The sequence below is a fragment of the Corylus avellana genome, chromosome 3 (assembly GCF_965113065.1).
Source record: "Corylus avellana chromosome 3, dhCorAvel1.hap1.2, whole genome shotgun sequence".
Taxonomy (NCBI): domain Eukaryota; kingdom Viridiplantae; phylum Streptophyta; class Magnoliopsida; order Fagales; family Betulaceae; genus Corylus; species Corylus avellana.
Window position 1 is genome coordinate 8,105,382 of NC_142492.1, and position 22,353 is coordinate 8,127,734.

At 33.8% G+C, this 22,353-nt stretch overlaps 2 protein-coding genes across 3 annotated transcripts; both read right to left on the bottom strand.

Moving 5' to 3' along the window:
- Positions 1-466: 466 nt before the first annotated feature.
- LOC132174841 (cellulose synthase-like protein G3) lies at positions 467-8,521 on the bottom strand. 2 transcript variants are annotated; one of them, XM_059586537.2, is made up of 6 exons: positions 7,848-8,521; positions 4,992-5,144; positions 4,215-4,340; positions 3,028-3,474; positions 1,904-2,251; positions 467-1,112 (listed from the first exon to the last, which is right to left on the bottom strand). In XM_059586537.2, the coding sequence occupies exons 1-6, from the start codon at positions 8,463-8,465 to the stop codon at positions 528-530; spliced, it is 2,277 nt and encodes a 758-aa protein (XP_059442520.2). In that variant the 5' UTR covers positions 8,466-8,521; the 3' UTR covers positions 467-527. The 2 variants fall into 2 exon arrangements, with proteins under 2 accessions (XP_059442520.2, XP_059442521.2); XM_059586538.2 differs by lacking the exon at positions 3,028-3,474 and having other exon boundaries at positions 7,848-8,520.
- A 5,582-nt stretch (positions 8,522-14,103) lies between these two features.
- On the bottom strand, positions 14,104-22,107 carry LOC132176308 (cellulose synthase-like protein G3). Its single transcript, XM_059588475.2, has 6 exons — positions 21,458-22,107; positions 18,320-18,472; positions 17,576-17,701; positions 16,473-16,919; positions 15,386-15,733; positions 14,104-14,749 (listed from the first exon to the last, which is right to left on the bottom strand). The coding sequence occupies exons 1-6, from the start codon at positions 22,073-22,075 to the stop codon at positions 14,165-14,167; spliced, it is 2,277 nt and encodes a 758-aa protein (XP_059444458.2). The 5' UTR covers positions 22,076-22,107; the 3' UTR covers positions 14,104-14,164.
- Positions 22,108-22,353: the final 246 nt, after the last annotated feature.

Consider the following 22,353-nt stretch of genomic DNA (forward strand, 5'->3'; position numbering starts at 1 on the left):
CAAAAACAGTAGAATTTTCTCACTTCATGCACAAGTAGAAATGGAAAGTCACCCGAAGATACAAAGAAAAGTTCTAATTCTAAATCTTAATTCCTTTTTGTAAGAAACTGCCATGCAAAGAGTCCATTTAAGAAATTATGCAATTATCATACTTTTGGTGAGCATCTAAATCAACCATTTATTATCAACTTAAGTTTTTGAGATTACAGGCGATTTAACATGGCATCTTCAAACTCAATCTCTTCATTCAACTTCAATTTCAATTAAATATCATTGTTTTTACCATATGCATCTTATGGTAAAAACAATATCATGTAGACTTTCTTTCATGTGTAACTAGTGGTAATCAAATCAATGGTTTTCACTAATACCATGTAGACTTTCTTTTCTTCCTTTTTTTTCAATTTTTTCCCCTTCTCTTGTGGTGGCTCAAAAAAAAAAAAAAAAAAGAAGCAGTAAACCCAAGTAGCAAAAAAGTTCGAATTCATAATTTGACAATGATCACATACAAACAACAAAGTTTTTACTCATTTCAGAGCAAGAAATGTACTTATAGCAAGAAGTGACACAAGATAGGGCCAAGCTCTAAATATCAATAGCAATGCAAGAAGGGTAGAAATTATAGTAGTTTTGAAAGGCATTCTTCCTTTGTCTCTCCTCAAGACCATGGCTTCATAAATTGGCAGGGAATTCAAAACTACAAAACCTGCTATGAACATCTGCAGAAAGAGACCCTCCACACTGCTGCTGCCTCTTATAACTTGCATGAGTCCCATAAAAAAGGAGACCAAATTGATTATCGCCGCCATTGTTAGAGGCATAAACATGGGTGATGAGACTCCAAACTCAAATTTACCTTGGTCGTATCTTTTGCTTTGTTCATCATCAACCACTTTGCTGGTCAATCCGAAGCCATAGGTGGAAATGCCTAAACGGGTGAGAAAGAACTCGAGGAACCCGAACATGAAGGATGAGAGCCCTCTTATCATCCACATTCTCTGATTATTCCACCATTTTTGAACTGTTCCTCCCTCTATTACAAATTCAAAGAGATCTTGTCCATAGGCTCCAAGGAAAAGAAACACGTACAAGAAAAACCATGGCTCTGATAACTGCATATTACAACCCATTTTTGCAAGTTTAATATTGATTGGAAATGAAAAATTGAAAATCACTATAAATTAATAATGAGTTGATTTGCATCAACGATAAAGTTTTTCTTTGAATTAGACAGGAGGAACTTTCTTCAACTTAGTTTATTAAATTGATATGTCTTTATAGCATGCAATTCTTACAAGTATTTTCATAAGAGAAATGTTAAAAACTACAATTTTATTTCACAACTATTTCTCAATGTTGACACTAGTCAGCATTGTGAGATAAAAATGTGATATATAACACTACTATTTTTAGAAAGATTTTTCATTCACTTTACACTTACTAACGTGATGTGACATAACATGACATATTTTAAGTGGCTTAAAAAAGTAATGATACTCACCCACATTTCATACTAGTTGAGGTGACATGTTTTAAGTAGCTTCCATATCAGCCACTTAAAAAAGACAAAAGGAAGGGTAGTGATATTCAGCACGCCCGGCGTGCTTTAACAGTGAAGCACGCTGGGCATAAAATTTTTTTCTCATTATTATTTTATTATTTTAATTTTTTTAAAAAATAAAAAAATAAAAAAATTTATGCCCGGTGTGCTGAATATTACTACCCCAAAAGGAAAGCCCCTTATAACATGCCATGTCAACCTATTATCGGAGCACACATAGAGAAATGTTAATTTAATAGACAAAGTCCGGAAAGAAAACTTCTTTTTATTATTTTCTAATCAAAGCGGGGGAGAGGAGAAAAAGGGAGTTCGGGAAGAAAACTTGTGTAGGTGCATACATACCTTTGGGAATATAGTGAGCCCATTGAGATGAGCTAGTTGGGGCAGGAAAGCATATACTGTGAGAGGAACAAACCAAAAGGACCAGAAAGAATAATTTGTGTAGGCAAGGCCCACGAGAGGGCCCACAGACCTGACGCCGAAGGTTATCGGCCGAAATTTGCAGAAGGCCACCTGAAGACCGCCGATCATCCACCGCTGGCATTGTTGCAGAGCATCGATGAGGGAGATGGGTGCATCACCCAAAAAGGCAGGCCTCTTGGGATTGCAAAATGTGGACCTCCATCCCTCGCATTGTAGCCGAAAACCAGTGTAGAAATCCTCACTCAATGATCCATATCTGAACCCCATCTATGCATTGTACAACGAATTCATTTATCATTTATAACAAATATTGCCAAAATGTCAAAATAATTTAAAATTTTCTTCTAAATTTTATGTATTTTTAAGAAATGAACCCCCTAGTTTTTTTTTTTTTTTTTTTTTAGTTAGTTTTGCACCCACTTTCTAAAATTCTAGTTCCGCCCTTGCTTGTACATTCGATGCTCACAAAACCAACTTCCAACCAAGTACTTATGTTTCTTAGCATTGTCCAATTTCTGATTTCTAGTCTAAATACAATCTTAAACTGACAAATTTAGACTTATACCAAACTTAGTTTTGACACTGAATTAATCAGAATAAAACCTACATTTTTCAATAATTACATATCAATATATATTACCAATTTTGGGTTTAAAGGCTAGATCAAAAGGATTGTGATTCTTTAAAATTGGCTGCTCAAATTGCAGGTAATTTGTTCAAGCTCACAAAGAGGGAGCCTAGGGTGCACCTTGGAGACCGATCAAATTGCACGCAATTCGGGTACCCATTTGCATGAAATCCTTAATCCCCTACAGATGGGTGCCTAAATTGCGTACAATTTGGACAACGAATTACAAATGATCCTTATTCTTGAAGGGTTGGACAACACAACACGGATTAACTTTTTCTTGATAAAATTGAGATTTGATCCATAGTTTTCTATATGATACCAAGCAACTTAACACCTTCCATATACTCATTACATTAAGTAATAACTAAGAAAAAAAGAAAGCTAAGAAAGGGAAACAAATTAAGAAGACTACCTCAAAGCCCCATTGAGTCTTGTTCTCATAATCACACCCTGCAACCTTGTGTGCCAATTCCAGAATTGGTTGGGACTGAATGTTCTTGTCCACGACATGGTTCGGGCTAAGCTCGGGGATTTTTGGTGACACATTTGTTGCCGATGGACCTCCGAAGAAAGCCCGTCGATTGAAAAAGCAACCGGTTCCAACATAATTAGGTCCCACCAATCCATCCAATCCCATCGAATTAGTTTGAAATTCTTGTTTATATTCACAAGCATAAATGTCATTCTTGTTGATCCCATGAAACATCTGAGGGAATTGAACATATCCTAATTGGGACTGAATTTTAGAATCTGATAGGTAACACAATGCACGAAGAGGTGTTTGAGGATCATTCGGGTACATATCACAATCCAAGGTAAGGATTATAGGTGCATTGCTCATGCTAGCCGATACTCGAAGCTTCATTAATACACAAAAAGAAATAAATTAAAAAGGAAACTATGAGCGCAAAATGAGCAATATATATATATATATATATATATATATAGATTCGAACTAGTGATCTCCGCTTCATAAGGCATGGTCTACAGCCGATTGTACTACCCCTAGGGGACAAATGAGCAACATTGTAATAGAGTAATGTTATATTTATAACTTTTTTTTATAATTCATTGTCATGTGTCTGCATGTCATTGGAGGGACGTCTGCTACTACAAATAATTGGGAAAAGTAGATTTACTCCCTCTAACTACAAAGCAATTTGTAATGTCTAACTTTTAATTGTTGCAATGTCCTTTTGTGCAAAAGAAAAAAATGACACAAATAATCTTGAATTTAAAAATAAAAAATTCTGAAAAAATAAAAGCAAAAAATTCAAAAATAAAGACAAAAATTCAGGAAAATAGTTTTTTTTTTTTTTTTCAATTTTTCTAATTTTTTTTTTATTAGAAGTATTTTTATCATATTATTTTTCACAAAAGAGAGACATTAATTGCAACTCCTATTGTAGTTTTTAGGGGAGGAAGACATTGCAAATTGCTTGGCAGTTAGAGGGGGAAAAAATTTATTTATTTTCAAATAAATTTAATACCCGCCAATTATATACTGACATGTGTCAACAAATCATTAAAAAATTGCAGGTCTAATTTTCTTTGTAATATATATAGTGCATTCTGGAATAAATAAATAGGAAAGGTTACCAAGACATTGAGGGCACCGGCTTTGAAATTGTGGGGTGAAGTCCTCCGCTTTTCCCTAGAGACATAGATGAGGTTTGGCATCAAGTGGCCTGTGGTGTCTTTGCTTTTGCTACTTTCTAATAGGATCTGCTCATGGTTTTAAGCCAATAAATTAGATGCTCACTAAGATTTAAGTACCTCTAACAATTAAAAGGAATTGTTCCCCTTATTCCTGTATTGCTTAGGAAAAAAAAAACAATGAATTTCTAAATTAACTTTTCAATAAATTTAGGCAAACACACAATCGGGATCAAGTGAACTAAAGATGATTCATTTATTGTTTATATTTTATTTTGTTGCATTTAACCGTGTATACATGCATGATGTCACGTTATTTAAAATTTTAAATGAAGTGGCAACATATACACCCTTGAATCTATAAACTCTAATTTGAACCATGAAATTCACTTTTCAGACAACATGGATATGCTAATTTTTGTGCAATCAATTCCTCTCACTTAAAAAAAAAAAAATCCTCTCACTTGACGAGTAATACTACATACTACATATTTATTTCACTGGGTTGATATAGCAGTCTTCATAAGCCCTTACATTTTTTTTATTAAGGGCTGATTCAAAGACTGATGAGCACCGTCACATCAGGTCAGTTGGATGATAATATGATAAGAGTGTAGTAAGTAGCATTACTCCTCACCAAGCGTATATTTAAGATGACCCTCAAATTATTGTGCAAATGTTAACACAAGTAATCATTATGAAGCCATGGATGATACAAACCTGAATGACAGTGGGATGATCCTGGCGAGTAAAACTCTCCTCTGTCCATTTGCTGAAAGCTCTAGACTGTAGTTCCTCATTGACATACTCTTCGCCAACTTTCCCCCTGTCAAGCACATTCTCTACCCTGGCTTTCATGCTTTCATATAGTATCTATAACATGGTTAAAAACAAGAGGATTAAGCTAATGGTTAGGAGTATCGGTTAACCCTTTTTCAATGAGATAATACCACTAATCCAACAAAAATCCAACCTATGAAGAATTTCTCATTATGAATTAGAATTGACAAATTGGAAAAAAAAAAAAAAAAAAAAAATCTCTTAGGTTTTCTACAATACTTTTATGACCAAGTTTTTAAAATCTTAATCATTTTTTTTTAAGGAAACTTCAATTACTCCCGATCTTTTATTACTTTTATAATCATGATACCCTTAAACTTTTAAAAGTGTCAATGTTGGGTCGTTATATTTTAAAAGTTTGCAATGTCACCCCTATTATTAGGATTTAGAAATAATCAAACAGTTAATGGGTGAAATTTCTATTATACTTTCTAAAATTTATAAACTAACAAAATTATATTAACTAAAAAATTAAAAATCAGTAGACATCCTAATTTGCATTTTTTTTTTTTTTTTTTTTTAAAAAAGGCATTTTGAGTATTTCAATTTCCTCTATTAGGATTTAGTAATAAATCCTAACGGAATGGTGCCAATGCAAAATTTGAATAATGACCACCCGATATTGACACTTTTTAAAGTTTAAAAATATAATTACAAAAGTGATGAAAGATTAAGGAATAAGTGAATTTTCTCCTTGGTTTTAAATAACTCACTTATTGACATATAAATACAAACAATTCAAAAAAAATAAAAGATCTCCTGAAGAAGCATCTACAGTGGCTTATACACTTTGGATTTCTATGTAAAATGGCAACAAAACCCCTAAAAAAAATATCTTCATCCCATTCTCATAACCAAATGCATTTTGCGTTTCATTTATAGTGCCAAATGTAGGGAAGTACCATGTCGATGAATGCATATAAGTTATTTTTATGATTTTCTCATCTCCCTCCCTCTCTTTCTTTATTCATTTTTCTCTCCCGGCCTCTTTCTTTGTCTCTCTTTCAAAAGTCATTGACTGTAACATTTCCTTATTATTTGATTCGAAAAAAAAGTCATTAACTAAAATAAATAAATATAAATAAATTTTTTTATAAAAAAATAGTAGTTAAAATTTTAAAAACTCTAGTATAAAATTACTCTAATTTTTTTTTTTTTTAAATATCCTTAATGATGCTGAGAACAACATGTCATTCAACCATGTGATTGCCAACAACATGTTATTCAACCCATGTGAAACAATAGAAGATAAAATTGGACAGAACAACATTGCAAGTTTTATTTATTCACCCTTGCTTAATTAATATATATTTCTTATTTTATGATTAGAAATGTCCAAAATAAGTTCCACCTAAAAATGACAAATAATAATAATAATAATAATAATTTAATACACGTAGAAAGTGACCTTTTCTTTCTTCGTGGTGATCGATGCCGAATATTATGATGCAAAATTTTGTCGTCCGTCCTTTTCTTTAGCGGCCAATTTTGTCTTGTCGCAATCTTCATGGCCCATGGGACAAGCACGCGTCTCTAAACTTTATTTATTTAATTTAATTTTTTGTCAACTTTTCAATTGGTTTTTATACTGTAAGTAGCCGCTGAGTAGGAATAATGCTATCAGTTATTTTTGTATTTATTTTTTTGTGTTTTTTAAGAATGATGTGATTTTTAAAATTATCATTGAATTTATAATTAATTATTATTAAATTTTGATCGAATGATGATAAAAGTTACCTCATTCTTAGAGTTAACAAAAAAGACATAAGAATGACTTATAAAATTACTAGTAAAATAAACTTTTGGTTTCAATTTTTAGGAATTGAAGCGGCAGCCTTGTTAATAGGATATATATTATTAATTAGAAAAAAAAGGATATATATATATATATATATATATATATATATATAGAAGATACAATGAGTGCTTAATTGCTACTCCACTCAGCAGGAAGATATTTTTTGTTTTTGTTTTTTCTTTCTGTACATCTTTAATTTGTTTCTTTCCTGTTGGAAATTTCTTCTAAGAAAGTGGATAAGGATGATATAAAGCTTTAATTTGGAAATGTCTCGGAGGCTGCTAAAGATATCAGAAACTGACTAGACAAACAAATTAAGATGATATAAAACTTAGCTTGTGCAGAGTCTTATATATCCAATATTTGGGAATTTTTCTAATTTGCTACTTAATTTAGATGTACGTAGTCCACGTACAGAGGAAAGTTGTAGTCAACGGTTAATATTCTAATCACAAACTTGATCAAAACTTAGACTAGAAACTAGGGTATATGCAATCATGGAGGGATGGTGGCTATGACTTTTGTGAGAAAAAAAAATGTTTAGGAAGGTGTTGAAAAATAAAGCTTTTAAAGTTAAAAAAAAAAAATGTTTTAAAAAAGAAAAATGTTAGGTGTTTTGTTAGTGTTGTACACGTTATAAGTAGGTATTATTTTTTTAAAAAGCAAAAAAGAAACTGGTCATATCGTTCATTTACTTCTGTCATCTGATTTTTTCATGTTATGGTTCGAGTGAAAAAAGTCAAAGTACAGTAAGCTTTTGTATGACTTAACTTTTTAAGCTATTTAAGGCAATCCAAACAATTTCTTAGTCATAAAAAATAAAAATAAAAAAAAAATTGTTAATTAAACAAAGGTTTTCCTTTTATTTTTGCTTGTTTTCCATTATTTTCTTTTAACAATTAATATATATAGAGCAATAAGGTTTTAGTAAATATTACCTTAATCTTCTCAGTTTCGGAGCACCAAGAGTGATTTGATGCAAAATAAACTTCTGGGCTCCTGTTTATCATGTTTTTCTTCCTACAGAACGGTAACCAGTGAGTTGCAAACTTGGCAGCTTCCATGCAAGCAAACAGCGTCAGCTCCGATCCCCCATCGTCCGATACATAGATCGAAATCTTCTCCGTCGGATACTCATAAGCCATGACTGCTAAAACCGTGCTGATCAATCTCATCGGCGGCTCCTTGTACGGATCCGCGGTGCATATGAACACGTCCAGCGCCGGAAAATCTGGTTTCTTCAGCACCCTTTCGAGGTTCTCAGGGTATTCGTCGCGGTAGACGATAGTCATGAGGAAGCACTGCCGGGAAGCCCACATGAAGGCGAGGATAGCGTCGGAGAGGAAGAAGGAGAGGGAGATGAAGAAGGAGGATGACAGCGTGGTGGAGTGGATGAGTTTGAGTGCGTGGTAGTAGAGAAGTGCTGAGATTGCACACGTGTAAACCGCCGCAAACGCGCGGTTGAACGCCGTCCGACGTGCATGTCTTAGCGTGTGAAGGGGAGGGGAAGAGGATATGGAGCTGCTACTGCTGCTGCGCACTCTCTGCTCCTCCATGTTTTCTGCTACGAGATTCTTCTATGCCAAATAACTCGCCTTATCAGAATCGAAAACTGGGGGATTCAATTATTGGACATCTCTAAGCGCATAAATGTCTCTTTTCCATTTTTTGTTCAAGTCTCACAGTAAATTTGTTTATTTATTATATAGAAATACATAAAAGAATGCCAAAAAAATAGACAAAAAAAAAAAAAAAGAAGAAAAAATCTCTTTTCTTAATCACCATGTGTAAGACTAACTTGCCAGCTGTGTCGTTTGGACTGGTCTTCCTTTTTTTTTCCCTTTTTTTTTATGATAAAACATTATATACCTTTTTTTTTGTGTCAAATCTTGAAATCTACTTTAAAAAATTGTTTTGACAAAATTTTTGAAAAGTGCTTTTTTTTTTTATAAATAAAATAATAAAATAAAAATAAATATGAAACAATAGAAAATATTTGTAGATGTTGGAGGAAGTAGAGAGAGATTTTTATTACACTTTTTTGTAATGGGTTTTCTTGCAGTCAAGGGGATCGAAGTTGGAGATGCCCCGCCGCCCCCAACGACCAATGTCATTGATCGGTGCAGGTCACAGCATGGGTGGGGTCACATGGAAAACTTCCTCCAATCAAGAACTTCGATGATTGGTGAGGTGTCGAACTCTCCGCCACTAAGCCAATATGGGGTAGCATCAAATATTAATGTTCTCGTTGCCTTGGAAGTTGGAACTGACTATAGGCAATTGGAGAGAAGTTTTTTTTTTTTTTTTTTTTTTTAAAGAAAAAAATACACTTTATTCATACGAAATATCCTTCTATTTTTGTTTTTACGTTCAATGTAAGGGTGTCAAAAAATATTGAAGAACTGAAAAACTAGAAAACAGGAAATCCGGGGACCCGATTTCGGTTCGGGTTGAAAAAAATCAAAAATTGGATATCCCGATTCTGGTACCCGGTGTTAGGTATCCGGTTCTTACCGGGTTACCGGGAACCGAAATTGTTTTATATTTTATATTTTTTTTAAGGTTTACTCCCTCTGCCTTCTTTTTTTCTTCTTCATTTCTCGCACACGCCGTCGCCCATTATTCTGCCTCTGCCCTCTTTTCTAGTTTTCTCATTTTTCTCTTCCAACTCCCGGCCTCTCTCTCTCTCTCTGTGACCCTTTTGGTTAGAACGTTTGGTTGGTCCTCCCCTGCCTCGTACACTCTCTGCCTCTGATCCCTCTCATAGAGTACACAGAATCTACCAGTCAATCCAAACAAAACCCTATAACCCATCTTTCACCTTCTCATTATCCAAGATATGAACTACACGTGTCCATTTCTGCCTGGGAAAAACATGGGGGCATATATATAAGTCAGGCTGCAGAATAATGAAAAAGAATTCTCAACTTTCTCATACTTGAAGAGCTTTCTTTATTTAGTCTAGATTTCCATGACCCCATTTGATGATCATTGGGGGTATTCATAGAGCAATGCATTATGTGGAAAGAGCTCAAAGAAGAAGCCTCACAGCTTTTCCTTCTTATCCTCTTCTTTTTCATGCTTTTAAAACTGGTTATTGGACCAGGTAAAACCAAAACCAGCCGGTAACCAGGACTCTGTTCTCGATTCCGGTTGCCCAAAACCAATAACCGGAGTACCCCGATTCTGGTCCTCGATTTTAGCAAAAAACTGGGAAACCGGACCGGTTTGACAGGCCTAATTCAATGTTTAAAAAGTAACATTTGACCCCTACAAAATTTCAGACGTTAACAAAAAAGTCTTTCGGTTTATTTTGGCCGTCACTTTGGACGGAAATCAAGTCACATGCGTGGGATGTGGCACGTGACACATTTCAACCAAAAAGTTCGAAAATGCTCTTGGGGATAAAGTGTAAATACCCTAAATAGGTCCTCAACGCATGTCAAAATAACAATTTACTCCCTAAAACCAATTTTTGCTAAGTAAATTAACACAATCTGTCATTTTGTTATGTCATATTCAATAAAAAAGCGATACATGTTATTATTAATTTTCGACGTTCAAAAATGATAATTAGGGTTTTTCTGCACGTCATACTGTTACAATAAACTAACCTGATATCTTATATTCCAAAAATTTTACCCCGTGCCTAACCCTACCTCATCTTTATCTTCCTCAACCGCTTCACAAAATACAACCATCAAATTCTTGCAAAATGTTCCCGAATTGTGGCGAGAAAAATGAAAATCAGGAAGGGTTAAGCACAAAGCAAAATTTTGAGGATAGAAGAGATTATGTTAATTTAATGTATGACATGATAAGGTAACAGACTCTATTAAGTTATTTCATGGAAATTAATTTTAGGGAGTAAATTGTTATTTTGGCATACCTTGAGGACCCATAAATTATTTTTTATACCACAGTGACTGATTTGTAATTTAGGCCTGAAAATTCTATATACGACTCCAAACGACACCTATTCTGAATGTATATGTGTTTCACACAATGTTATGCGGAAATAGATCTGACCTAACAATTAATAAACAACCAAAAATATATGAAACAATAAACAATAAACAACACAGATATTTTGGTTACGAAGAGAAAACCAATTAGAGAACTCTCTAAAAGTAAAACCTCTCTAGGGCAGCCAAACCCAGGAAATCAACTAACTCAGTAAAAGAATAAAGGATTACAAGATGTTCACACTTACAAAACCTTTGCAATTGACACGATCTTGTATAAGACAAGCGACCCACTTGCCCTTTACCGCAGTAGCCCTTTCCAGAGACAGCTGGCACAATCCTTCTACGTGATCTCCCTTCACCGAAAATCCGGTTGACTTCACTTCAACAATCAACAAGTAAAAACAAACGATCACTCTAAGAGAGAGAACAGACTCTCTATATCATAGACTCTCTTAGCACACGACGAGGAATTCTAGATGCAGAAATTCGTAGTAATACAGATCTGTAGAGATCTATATATATCATATAAAGACCCCTAGTCTAATTAGGACTCAATTACATTTAAATTAAACCTAGCAGACTAGGGGCCGTCCGGATGGTAAATGGGCTCGTCCGAACGGGCTCTAGGGCAACATCGCTTTCTCTGTTCTTTTGGCGCGGCGTGTTCGAACGGACTTGTAGACGGGGTTGCAGACGAGGCTCTCGAGAGAAATTCATTGTGCAATTTTGAAATTCCGTCCGGACAGCTATGAGTCCCGTCCGGACGCCATAGTGATTTGGCACACTTTGAATCCATTTTGATCACCGAACATTTAGCCAATAATTAAAACTTACAAACTCCCCCTTTGGCAATTTCGGAGACAAAATCAATCGTCACCATCCTCTCCCCAATTTTATACTCCCCCTTTTTGTCACAAATTGACAAAAGGTATTATGTTTCCTGAAACACTCAACACAAAAACATCAAGACATATGTGGAACAGGAAAAAAACAATAATCAAGCACTCATGATCACATATAGGAAAATGCATGAAGAATATAACAAGATCATGAAGAATAGAAACTCCCCCTCAGTATAAGACTTAATAATCAACAAGAAACTTAAAAAAAATTTCTCCCTCTCAAAAGTCAAATGAACACACATGATACACACATCAACAACTCATGTATTTTAACAATGACTATCTCAAACATACTCAAAATATGCAAAATATACATGAGACAAAAAATGGCAAGAAACTCATATTGTTTAACCCAAGCCAAGAAAGATATTCCATTCAACTCATGCTTGTGTGTTGTGTGTGTAAGCCATTCAATGAGAAAAAGAATACCAGTTTACACAAAGAGGAGAAAGTTTCACCAACACGAGGTTTTGACAAGTAAATTCAATCAAAAGTCAAACATTATCATATTAGGGCCTAGCTGCTCTCATCCTATACAATCCTCTTTTGAAAAAATAGCACAAGTTTGACACAGTGAAAATAAATTCCATAAGGAACATGTTCTTTTGATTTTGTTTTACTATTTTGTTTCTTTTTCTCTTTGAGAGCATGTCCTTAAACAATTGGTGTTTTATACAAAAGAAAGAATGCAGAAATTTTTAAGCCCTAGGTTCAACTAGCATATGGTTAATTTGAAAAAAAATATGACTAGTCAAAAACACCTCATGTAGTTACTAACATACCTCACTTTTAAAAAATTACCTCAAATTAAGCTTAAGTATACATAATAATTAAGCATAGGTAAAACGTACCACATACGCTCAAGCTTTTGAGATAAGTGGTAATTTAATATGGTAGTAGAGCAAAAATCCTGAGTTCAAACGTTGTCTTCATCATTCACTCTTAATTTCAATTAAATATTTCATGTCTAAACTTGAGAAATTTTAGAATAAATAGTGATTTAACTAACATTTGACGAATATTTTTCACAGATGTTGCATCTGCCTGGGAGAGTTCGAGATCAAAGAAGAGTTGCTCCAAATCCCATTGTGCAAACATGTGTTTCATGTTGAATGCATACATCACTGGCTGCACTCAAACTCAACTTGTCCACTCTGCAGACGCTTGGTGATCATCCCCACCAAACTTCACAATCCTGCTCCTCCACCTACTATATCAGAGCCCTTCCAGCAAGAAACCACTACAACAGCTTCCAACCAGCAGCCACAGAATGAATCATCAGAACAACAACAACAGCAGCAGCAGCAACAACAACAAGAAGACAGTGCCGTTGAAGGATCATCGAGCGTGGGCGTAAACTTAACGGAGTTCTCTGGCAGATTACCTGACTATTCTGTTTGTAGGGAGAATGATCAGATGGCTCAAACTCAAGAATCAGGAGTTCTCCATAGCAGAACTCCATAAATTATGCAGCATATCATGCCTTCCTTTCCAAGTTGGAATAAGTGCACTAGTTACACACCAGTTCTGAAGGCTTGCAGGCATGCAGGCATGCAGGCAAATGCATGTCTGTTAAACATTCACATTCTTTTTGCTGTGTTATTGCTTTTCCAACTTTTTTGAAGGCGGCTATTGTTAGTATTAGTGAAGCAGAGGGAAGATCAGTGTAGTTCCGAATGCACTCATTTGAGGTTTGTGTAAGCTTTTTGTCTTGCAGGTTTAAAATAGAATGCCAGTGTCATGGCCTAATTTATCTTCAACTCTATTTTCTGTAGCAGTAGGTAAAATCAGAGAATTTTCAAGAATATATACTTATAGCTTATTAGACAGATTAATTCACCAACCAATTATTAAACAAAAACAGTAGAATTTTCTCACTTCATGCACAAGTAGAAATGGAAAGTCACCCGAAGATACAAAGAAAAGTTCTAATTCTAAATCTTAATTCCTTTCTGTAAGAAACTGCCACGCAAAGAGTCCATTTAAGAAATTACGCAATTATCATACTTTTGGTGAGTGTCTAAATCAACTATTTATTATCGACTTAAGCTTTTGAGATTACAGGCAATTTAACATGGCATCCGCAAACTCAATCTCTTCATTCAACTTCAATTTCAATTAAATATCATTGTTTTTACCATATGCATCTTATGGTAAAAACAATATCATGTAGACTTTCTTTCATGTGTAACTAGTGGTAATCAAATCAATGGTTTTCACTAATACCATGTAGACTTTCTTTTCTTCCTTTTTTTCCAATTTGTTTCCCCTCTCTTGTGGTGGCTCCAAAAAAAAAAAAAAAAAAAAAAAGCAGTAAACCCAAGTAGCAAAAAAGTTCGAATTCATAATTTGACAATGATCACATACAAACAACAAAGTTTTTACTCATTTCAGAGCAAGAAATGTACTTATAGCAAGAAGTGACACAAGATAGGGCCAAGCTCCAAATATCAATAGCAATGCAAGAAGGGTAGAAATTATAGTAGTTTTGAAAGGCATTCTTCCTTTGTCACTCCTCAAGACCATGGCTTCATAAATTGGCAGGGAATTCAAAACTACAAAACCTGCTATGAACATCTGCAGAAAGAGACCCTCCACACTGCTGCTGCCTCTTATAACTTGCATGAGTCCCATAAAAAAGGAGACCAAATTGATTATCGCCGCCATTGTTAGAGGCACAAACATGGGTGATGAGACTCCAAACTCAAATTTACCTTGGTCGTATCTTTTGCTTTGTTCATCATCAACCACTTTGCTGGTCAAGCCGAAGCCATAGGTGGAAATGCCTAAACGGGTGAGAAAGAACTCGAGGAACCCGAACATGAAGGATGAGAGCCCTCTTATCATCCACATTCTCTGATTATTCCACCATTTTTGAACTGTTCCTCCCTCTATTAAAAATTCAAAGAGATCTTGCCCATAGGCTCCAAGGAAAAGAAACACGTACAAGAAAAACCATGGCTCTGATAACTGCACATTGCAACACATTTTTCAAGTTTAATATTGATTGGAAATGAAAAATTGAAAATCACTATAAACTAATAATGAGTTGATTTGCATCAACGATAAAGTTTTTCTTTGAACTAGATAGGAGGAATTTCTTCAACGTAGTCTATTAAATTGATATATGTCTTCATAGCATGCAATTCTTACAAGTATTTTTATAAGAGTAATGTTAAAAACTATAGTCTTATCCCACAACTATTTCTGAATGTTGACACTTGTCAGCATTGTAAGATAAAAATGTGATTTGTAACACTACTATTTTTAGAAAGACTCTTTATTCACTTTACACTTACTGACGTGATGTGACATAACATGATGTGTTTTAAGTGGCTTAAAAAAATAATGATACTCATCACTCACATTTCACACTAGTTGAGGTGGCATGTTTTAAGTGGCTTCCATGTCGGCCACTTAAAAAGACAGAAGGAAAGCCCCTTATAACATGCCACGTAAACTCATTATCGGAGCATACGCAGAGAAATGTTAATTTAATAGACAAAGTTTGGTAAGAAAACTTTTTTTTCTTTTTTTCCTTCTAATCAAAGCGGGAGAGGGGGAAAAGGGAGCTCAGGAAGAAAACTTGTGTAGGTGCATACATACCTTTGGGAATATAGTGAGCCCATTGAGAAGAGCTAGTTGGGGCAGGAAAGCATATATTGTGAGAGGAACAAACCAAAAGGACCAGAAAGAATAATTTGTGTAGGCAAGGCCCACGAGAGGGCCCACAGACCTAACGCCAAAGGTTATCGGCCGGAATTTGCAGAAGGCAACCTGAAGACCGCCGATCATCCATCGTTGGCATTGTTGCAGAGCATCGATGAGGGAGATGGGTGCATCACCCAAAAAGGCAGGCCTCTTGGGTTTGCAAAATACGGACCTCCATCCCTCGCATTTTAGCCGAAAACCAGTGTAGAAATCCTCAATCAAAGATCCATATCTGAAGCCCATCTATGCATTGTACAACAAATTCATTCATCATTTATAACAAAATTGCCAAAATGCAAAATAATTTGAAAATTTCATCTAAATTTTATGTATTTTTATGAAATGAACCCTTAATTTTTTTATTTAGTTTTGGACCTACTTTTTAAAATTCTAGTTCCGCCATGCTTATAGCCGTTGATGCCCACAAAATGAGCTTCCAACCAAGTACTTATGTTTCTTAGCATTGTCCAATTTTCTGATTTCTAGTCTAAGTACAATCTTAAACTGACAAATTTAAACTTATACCAGACTTAGTTTTGACACCTAATTAATCAGAATAAAGCCTACATTTTTCAATAATTACATACCAATATATATTACCAATTTTGGGTTTAAAGACTTGATCGAAAGGATTGGAACTCTTTAAAATTGGCTGCTCGAATTGCAAGTAATTTGATCAACCTCACAAAGAAGCAGCCTGGGTGCACCTTGGGGACTGATCAAATTGCGTGCAATTCGAGTACCCATTTGCAAGAAATCCTTAATTCCCTATCGTTGAGTTCAATTTGGACAACCAATTACAAATGATCCTTATTCTTAAAGGGTTGGACAACACAACACGGATTAACTTTTTCTTGATAAAATTGAGATTTGATCCATAGTTTTCTATATGATACCAAGCAACTTAACACCTTCCATATACTCATTACATAATAACTAAAAAAAAGAGAGCTAAGAAAGGGAAATAAATTAAGAAGACTACCTCTGAGCCCCATTGAGTCTTGTTCTCATAATCACACCCTGCAACCTTGTGTGCCAATTCCATAATTGGTTGGGACTGAATGTTCTTGTCCACGGCATGGTTTGGGCTAAGCTCGGGGATTTCTGGTGTCACATTTGTTGCCGATGGACCTCCGAAGAGAGCCCGTCGATTGAAAAAGCATCCGGTTCCGACATAATTAGGTCCCACCAGTCCGTCCAATCCCGTTGGATTAGTTTGAAATATTCGTTTATATTCACAAGCATAAATGTCATTCTTGTTTATCCCATGAAACATCTGAGGGAATTGAACATATCCTAATTGGGACTGAATTTTAGAATCTGATAGGTAACACAATGCGCGAAGAGGTGTTTGAGGATCATTCGGGTACATATCACAATCCAGGGTCAAGAATATAGGTGCATTGCTCATGGTAGCTGACACTCGAAGCTTCATTAATACACAAAAAGAAATAAATTAAAAGGGAAACTATGAGCACAAAATGAGCAACATTTGTAATAGAGTAATGTTATATTTATAACTTTTTTTATAATTTGTTGTCATGTGTCTCCATGTCATTGGAGCGACATCTGCCACTAAAAAAAATTGGGGAAAGTATATTTGCTCCCTCTAACTACTAAGCAATTTGTAATGCCTCCCAACTTTTAATTGTTGCAATGTCCTTTTGTGCCAAAAAAAAAATGACACAAATAATCCTGAATTTAAAAATAAAAAATTCTGAAAAAATATAAAGGCAAAAAATTCAAAAATAAAAGGGCAAAAATTCAGGAAAAATAGTTTTTTTTTTTTTTCTTCATGTTTTATAATTTTTTTAAAAAAAAATTTATCAGAAGCATTTTTATTATTTTTTTTGCACAAAAGAGAGACCTTGCAACTCTATAGTAGTTTTTAGGGGATGAAGATCACATTGCAAATTGTTTGGCAGTTAGAGGGGGGTAAATTTTATTTTATTTTTTCAAATAAATTTAATACCTCCAATTAATCATCTACTGACATGTGTCAACAAATCATAAAAAATCAGGTCTAACATTTTTTTTTTCTTTGTAATATAGTGCATTCTGGAATAAATAAATAGGAAAGGTTACCAAGACATTGAGGGCACCGGCCTTGAAATTGTGGGGTGAAGTCCTCCTCTTTTCCCTAGAAACATAGATGAGGTTTGGCGTCAAGTGGCCTGTGGTGTCCTTGCTTTTGCTACTTTCTAATAGGATCTGCTCATGGTTTAAAGCCAATAAGTTAGATGCCCATTAAGATTTAAGTACCTCTAACAATTAAAAGGATCGAATTGCTCTACTTCTTAACTTTTCAATAAATTCAAGCAAACACACAATCGGGATCAAGTGAACTGAATATGATTCATTTTATGGTTCATATTTTGTTTTGTTACATCTAACGGTGTATGCATGCATGGTGTCACATCATTTAAACATGGTGCCTCGTCGTCATTTAAAATTTTAAATGAAGACCATTAAATCTATAAACTCTAATTTGAACCATGAAATTCACTTTTTGAACAACATGGATATGCTAATTTTTGTGCAATCAATTCCTCTCACTTGACGAGTAATACTACATACTACACCTTCATTTTATTGGATTGATATGGCAGTCTTCATCAACCCTTGATTTTTATTTTTTATTTTTTTATTTTTAATAAGGCTTGATTCAAAGACTAATGAGCACCGCCACATTAGTTCAGTTGGATGATAATGGAATAAGAGTGTAGCAAGTAGCATTACTCCTCACTAAGTGTATATTTGAGATGACCCATAAATTATTGTGCAAATATTAACACAAATAATCATTATCAAGGCATGGATGATACAAACCTCAATGACAGTGGGATGATCTTGGCGAGTAAAACTCCCATCCGTCCATTTGCTCAAAGCTCCACACTGTAGCTCCTCATTGATATACTCTTCGCCAACTTTCCCACTCTCAAGCACATTCTCTACCCTGGCTTTCATGCTTTCATATAGTATCTATAAAATGTACATGGTTAAAAACAAGAGGATTAAGCTAATGGTTAGGAGTATTGGTTAACCCTATTTCAATGAGATAATACCACTAATCCAACAAAAATCCAACCTATGAAGAATTTCTCATTATAAATTAGAATTGACAAATTGAAAAAATAAATAAATAAATAAATCTTTTAGGTTTTCTACAATACTTTTATGACCAAGTTTTTAAAATCTTAATAATTTTTTTTTAGGGAAACTTCAATTACTCCCGATCTTTTATTATTTTTATAATTATACCCTTAAACTTTTAAAAGTGTTAATGTTGGGTTATCATATTTCAAAAGTTTGCTATGTCATTCCTACTATGATCAAACAGTTAATGGGTGACATGTCTCTTATACTTTCTAAAATTTATAAACTAACAAAATTATATTAACTAAAAAATTAAAAATCAGTAGACATCCTAATTTGCAATTTTTTTTTTAAACAAAAAAAATAAATGGCATTTTAGGTATTTTAGTGTCCTCTATTAGTATTTAGCAATAAATACTAACGGAGTGGTGCCAATGCAACTTTTGAATAATGATGACTCGACATTGACACTTTTAAAAGTTTAAAAATATGATTACAAAAGTGATGGAAGATTAAGGGATAAGTGAAATTCCTCCTTGTTTTTAAATAACTCACTTATTGACATATAAATACAAACAATTCAAAAAATTAAAGATCTTCTGAAGAAGCATCCACAATGGTTTATACATTTTGGATTTCTGTGAAAAATGGCAACAAAACCCTAAAAAAAATATCTTCATCACATTCTCATAACCAAATGCATTTTGCATTTCATTTATAGTGCCAAATGTAGGGAATTGAAGTACCATGTAGATGAATGCATATAAGTTATTTTTATGATTTTCTCTCTCCCTCCCTCTCTTTCTTTATTCATTTTTCTCTCCATCTTTCTTTGTCTCTCTTTAGAGGAAGTATATGTTGGGAAAATGAAATAAAAGTAATAATAAAAAAAAAATATTTACATGATATAGAAAAATAGTATATTATGAAAGGTAAAGTACATTTAAAAAGTCATTGACGGTAACATTTCCTTATTTGATTAGAAAAAAAAAAGGTCATTAACTAATATATATATATATATATATATATATATATATGGTCATTAACTAAAATTAATATATATATATATATATATATATATATATATATATATATATATATAATGCTAAATGTAGAATCGGAAAAATCTAGAGAATTTTATAAAAAATACTAGTTAGAATTTTAAGAACTCTACTATAAAATTACTCTAATTTTTTTTTTTGTTTTAAAAAAAAAAAATCCTTAATGATGCCTGACAACATGTCATTCAACCATGTGATTGCCGACAACATGTTATTCAACCATGTGAAACAATAGAAGATAAAATTGGACAGAACGACATTGCAAGTTTTATTTATTCACCCCTTGCTTAATTAATATATTTCTTATTTTATGATTAGAAATGTCCAAAATAAGTTCCACCTAAAAATGACCAAAAAAAAAATTAAATTAAATACATCGTAGAAAGTGACATTTTCTTTCTTCGCGGTGATCGATTATGCCGAATATTATGATGCAAATTTTGTCGTCCGCCCTTTTCTTTTGTGGCCAATTTTGTCTTGTCGCAGTCTTCACGGCCCATATGGCTAAGCACGCGTCTCTAAACTTTATTTATTTAATTTAATTTTTTGTCGACTTTTCAATTGGTTTTTATACCATAAGGAGCAGTCGAATAAGAATAATGTTACAAGTTATTTTTGTCTTTTTTTTTTTTTTTTTTTGCGTTTTTCAAGAATGATGTAATTTTCAAATTTTATAATTGCTTATTATTGAATTTTAATCAAGATTAAATAATAATTTTAAAAGTTACTTCATCGTTAGAGTTAACAAAAAAATATATATAATAGTGACTTATAAAATTACTAGTGAAATAGACTTTTGGGTCAAAATTTTTAGGAAGCGGCCTTGTTAATAGGATATATAATACTAATTAGAAAAAAAGATATATATATATATATATATATATATATATTATTAACTTTTTATATATTATACTTTTTACTTGTTGCATCAAAAAGAAGATACAATGAGTGCTACTCCACTCAGCAGGAAGATATTTTTTGTTTTCGTTTTTTTTTTCTTTCTGTACATCTTTAATTTGTTTCTTTCTTGTTGGAAATTTCTTCTAAGAAAGTTGATAAGGATCGATGACATGAAGCTTTAATTTGGAAATGTCTCGGAGGTTGCTAAAGATATCAGAAACTGACTAGCAGTCAAACAAATTAAGATGATATAAAACTTGTGCAGACTCTTATATATCAAATATTTGGGAATTTTTCTAATTTGCTACTTTAGATGTACGTAGTCCACAGAGGAAAAGTTGTAGTCAACGGTTAATATCCTAATCACAAACTTGATCAAAACTTGGACTAGAAACTAGGGTATATGCAATCATGGAGGGATGGTGTGGCTATGACTTTTGTGAGAAAAAAAAAAAAAAAAGTTTAGGATCGTGTTGAAAAATAAAGTTTTTAAAGTTAAAAAAAATGTTTTAAAAAAGGAAAATATTAAGTGTTCGGTTAGTGTTGTACACGTTATAGGTTAGTGTTGTACACGTTATAGGTAGATATTAATTTTTTTAAAAGCAAAAAAAAACCTGACCACACTTATTATTTACTTTTGTCATCCGGTTTTTTCAAAAGTGCGTTATGATTCGAGTGAAAAAAGTCAAAGAAGTGGTGTTGAAAATTTTTACTAAGCTTTTGTTCGGCTTAACTTTTAAATATTAAAAATACTTTTTAAGCTATTTAAAGCAATCCAAACAATTTCCTAGTCATCAAAAAAGGAAGAAAAAAAAAATTGTTAACCAATGGTTTCCTTTTATTTTTGCTTGTTTTCAATTATTTTCTTTTAACAATTAATATAGAGCAATAAGGTTTTAGTAAATATTACCTTAATCTTCTCAGTTTCGGAGCACCAAGAGTGATTTGATGCAAAATAAACTTCTGGGCTCCTGTTTATCATGTTTTTCTTCCTACAGAACGGTAACCAGTGCGTTGCAAACTTGGCAGCTTCCATGCAAGCAAACAGCGTCAGCTCCGATCCCCCATCGTCCGATACATAGATCGAAATCTTCTCCGTCGGATACTCATAAGCCATGACTGCTAAAACCGTGCTGATCAATCTCATCGGCGGCTCCTTGTACGGATCCGCGGTGCATATGAACACGTCCAGCGCCGGAAAATCTGGTTTCTTCAGCACCCTTTCGAGGTTCTCAGGGAATTCGTCGCGGTAGACGATAGTCATGAGGAAACACTGCCGGGAAGCCCACATGAAAGCGAAGATAGCGTCGGAGAGGAAGAAGGAGAGGGAGATGAAGAAGGAGGATGACAGCGTGGCGGAGTGGATGAGTTTGAGTGCGTGGTAGTAGAGAAGTGCTGAGATTGCACACGTGTAAACCGCCGCAAACGCGCGGTTGAACGCCGTCCGACGTGCATGTCTTAGCGTGTGAAGGGGAGGGGAAGAGGATATGGAGCTGCTACTGCTGCTGCGCACTCTCTGCTCCTCCATGTTTTCTGCTACGAGATTCTTCTAAGTCAAATAACTCCCCTTATCAGAATCGAAAACTGGGGGATTCAATTATTGGACATATATAAGTTCATAAGTCCTTGTTTGGTTTGCAAATTTGGTATTTCATTAGGAAAAATGATAGATATTACTAAATAAAATAATTATTTAAATTCTTTAGTTTGATAACAACGCCTAATTATAATTAAATCAAAATTACTAAAAACCTCCCACATTAGTATTATTTTTGTTCAATTCATATTAAAAAAAAAACTGGGGGA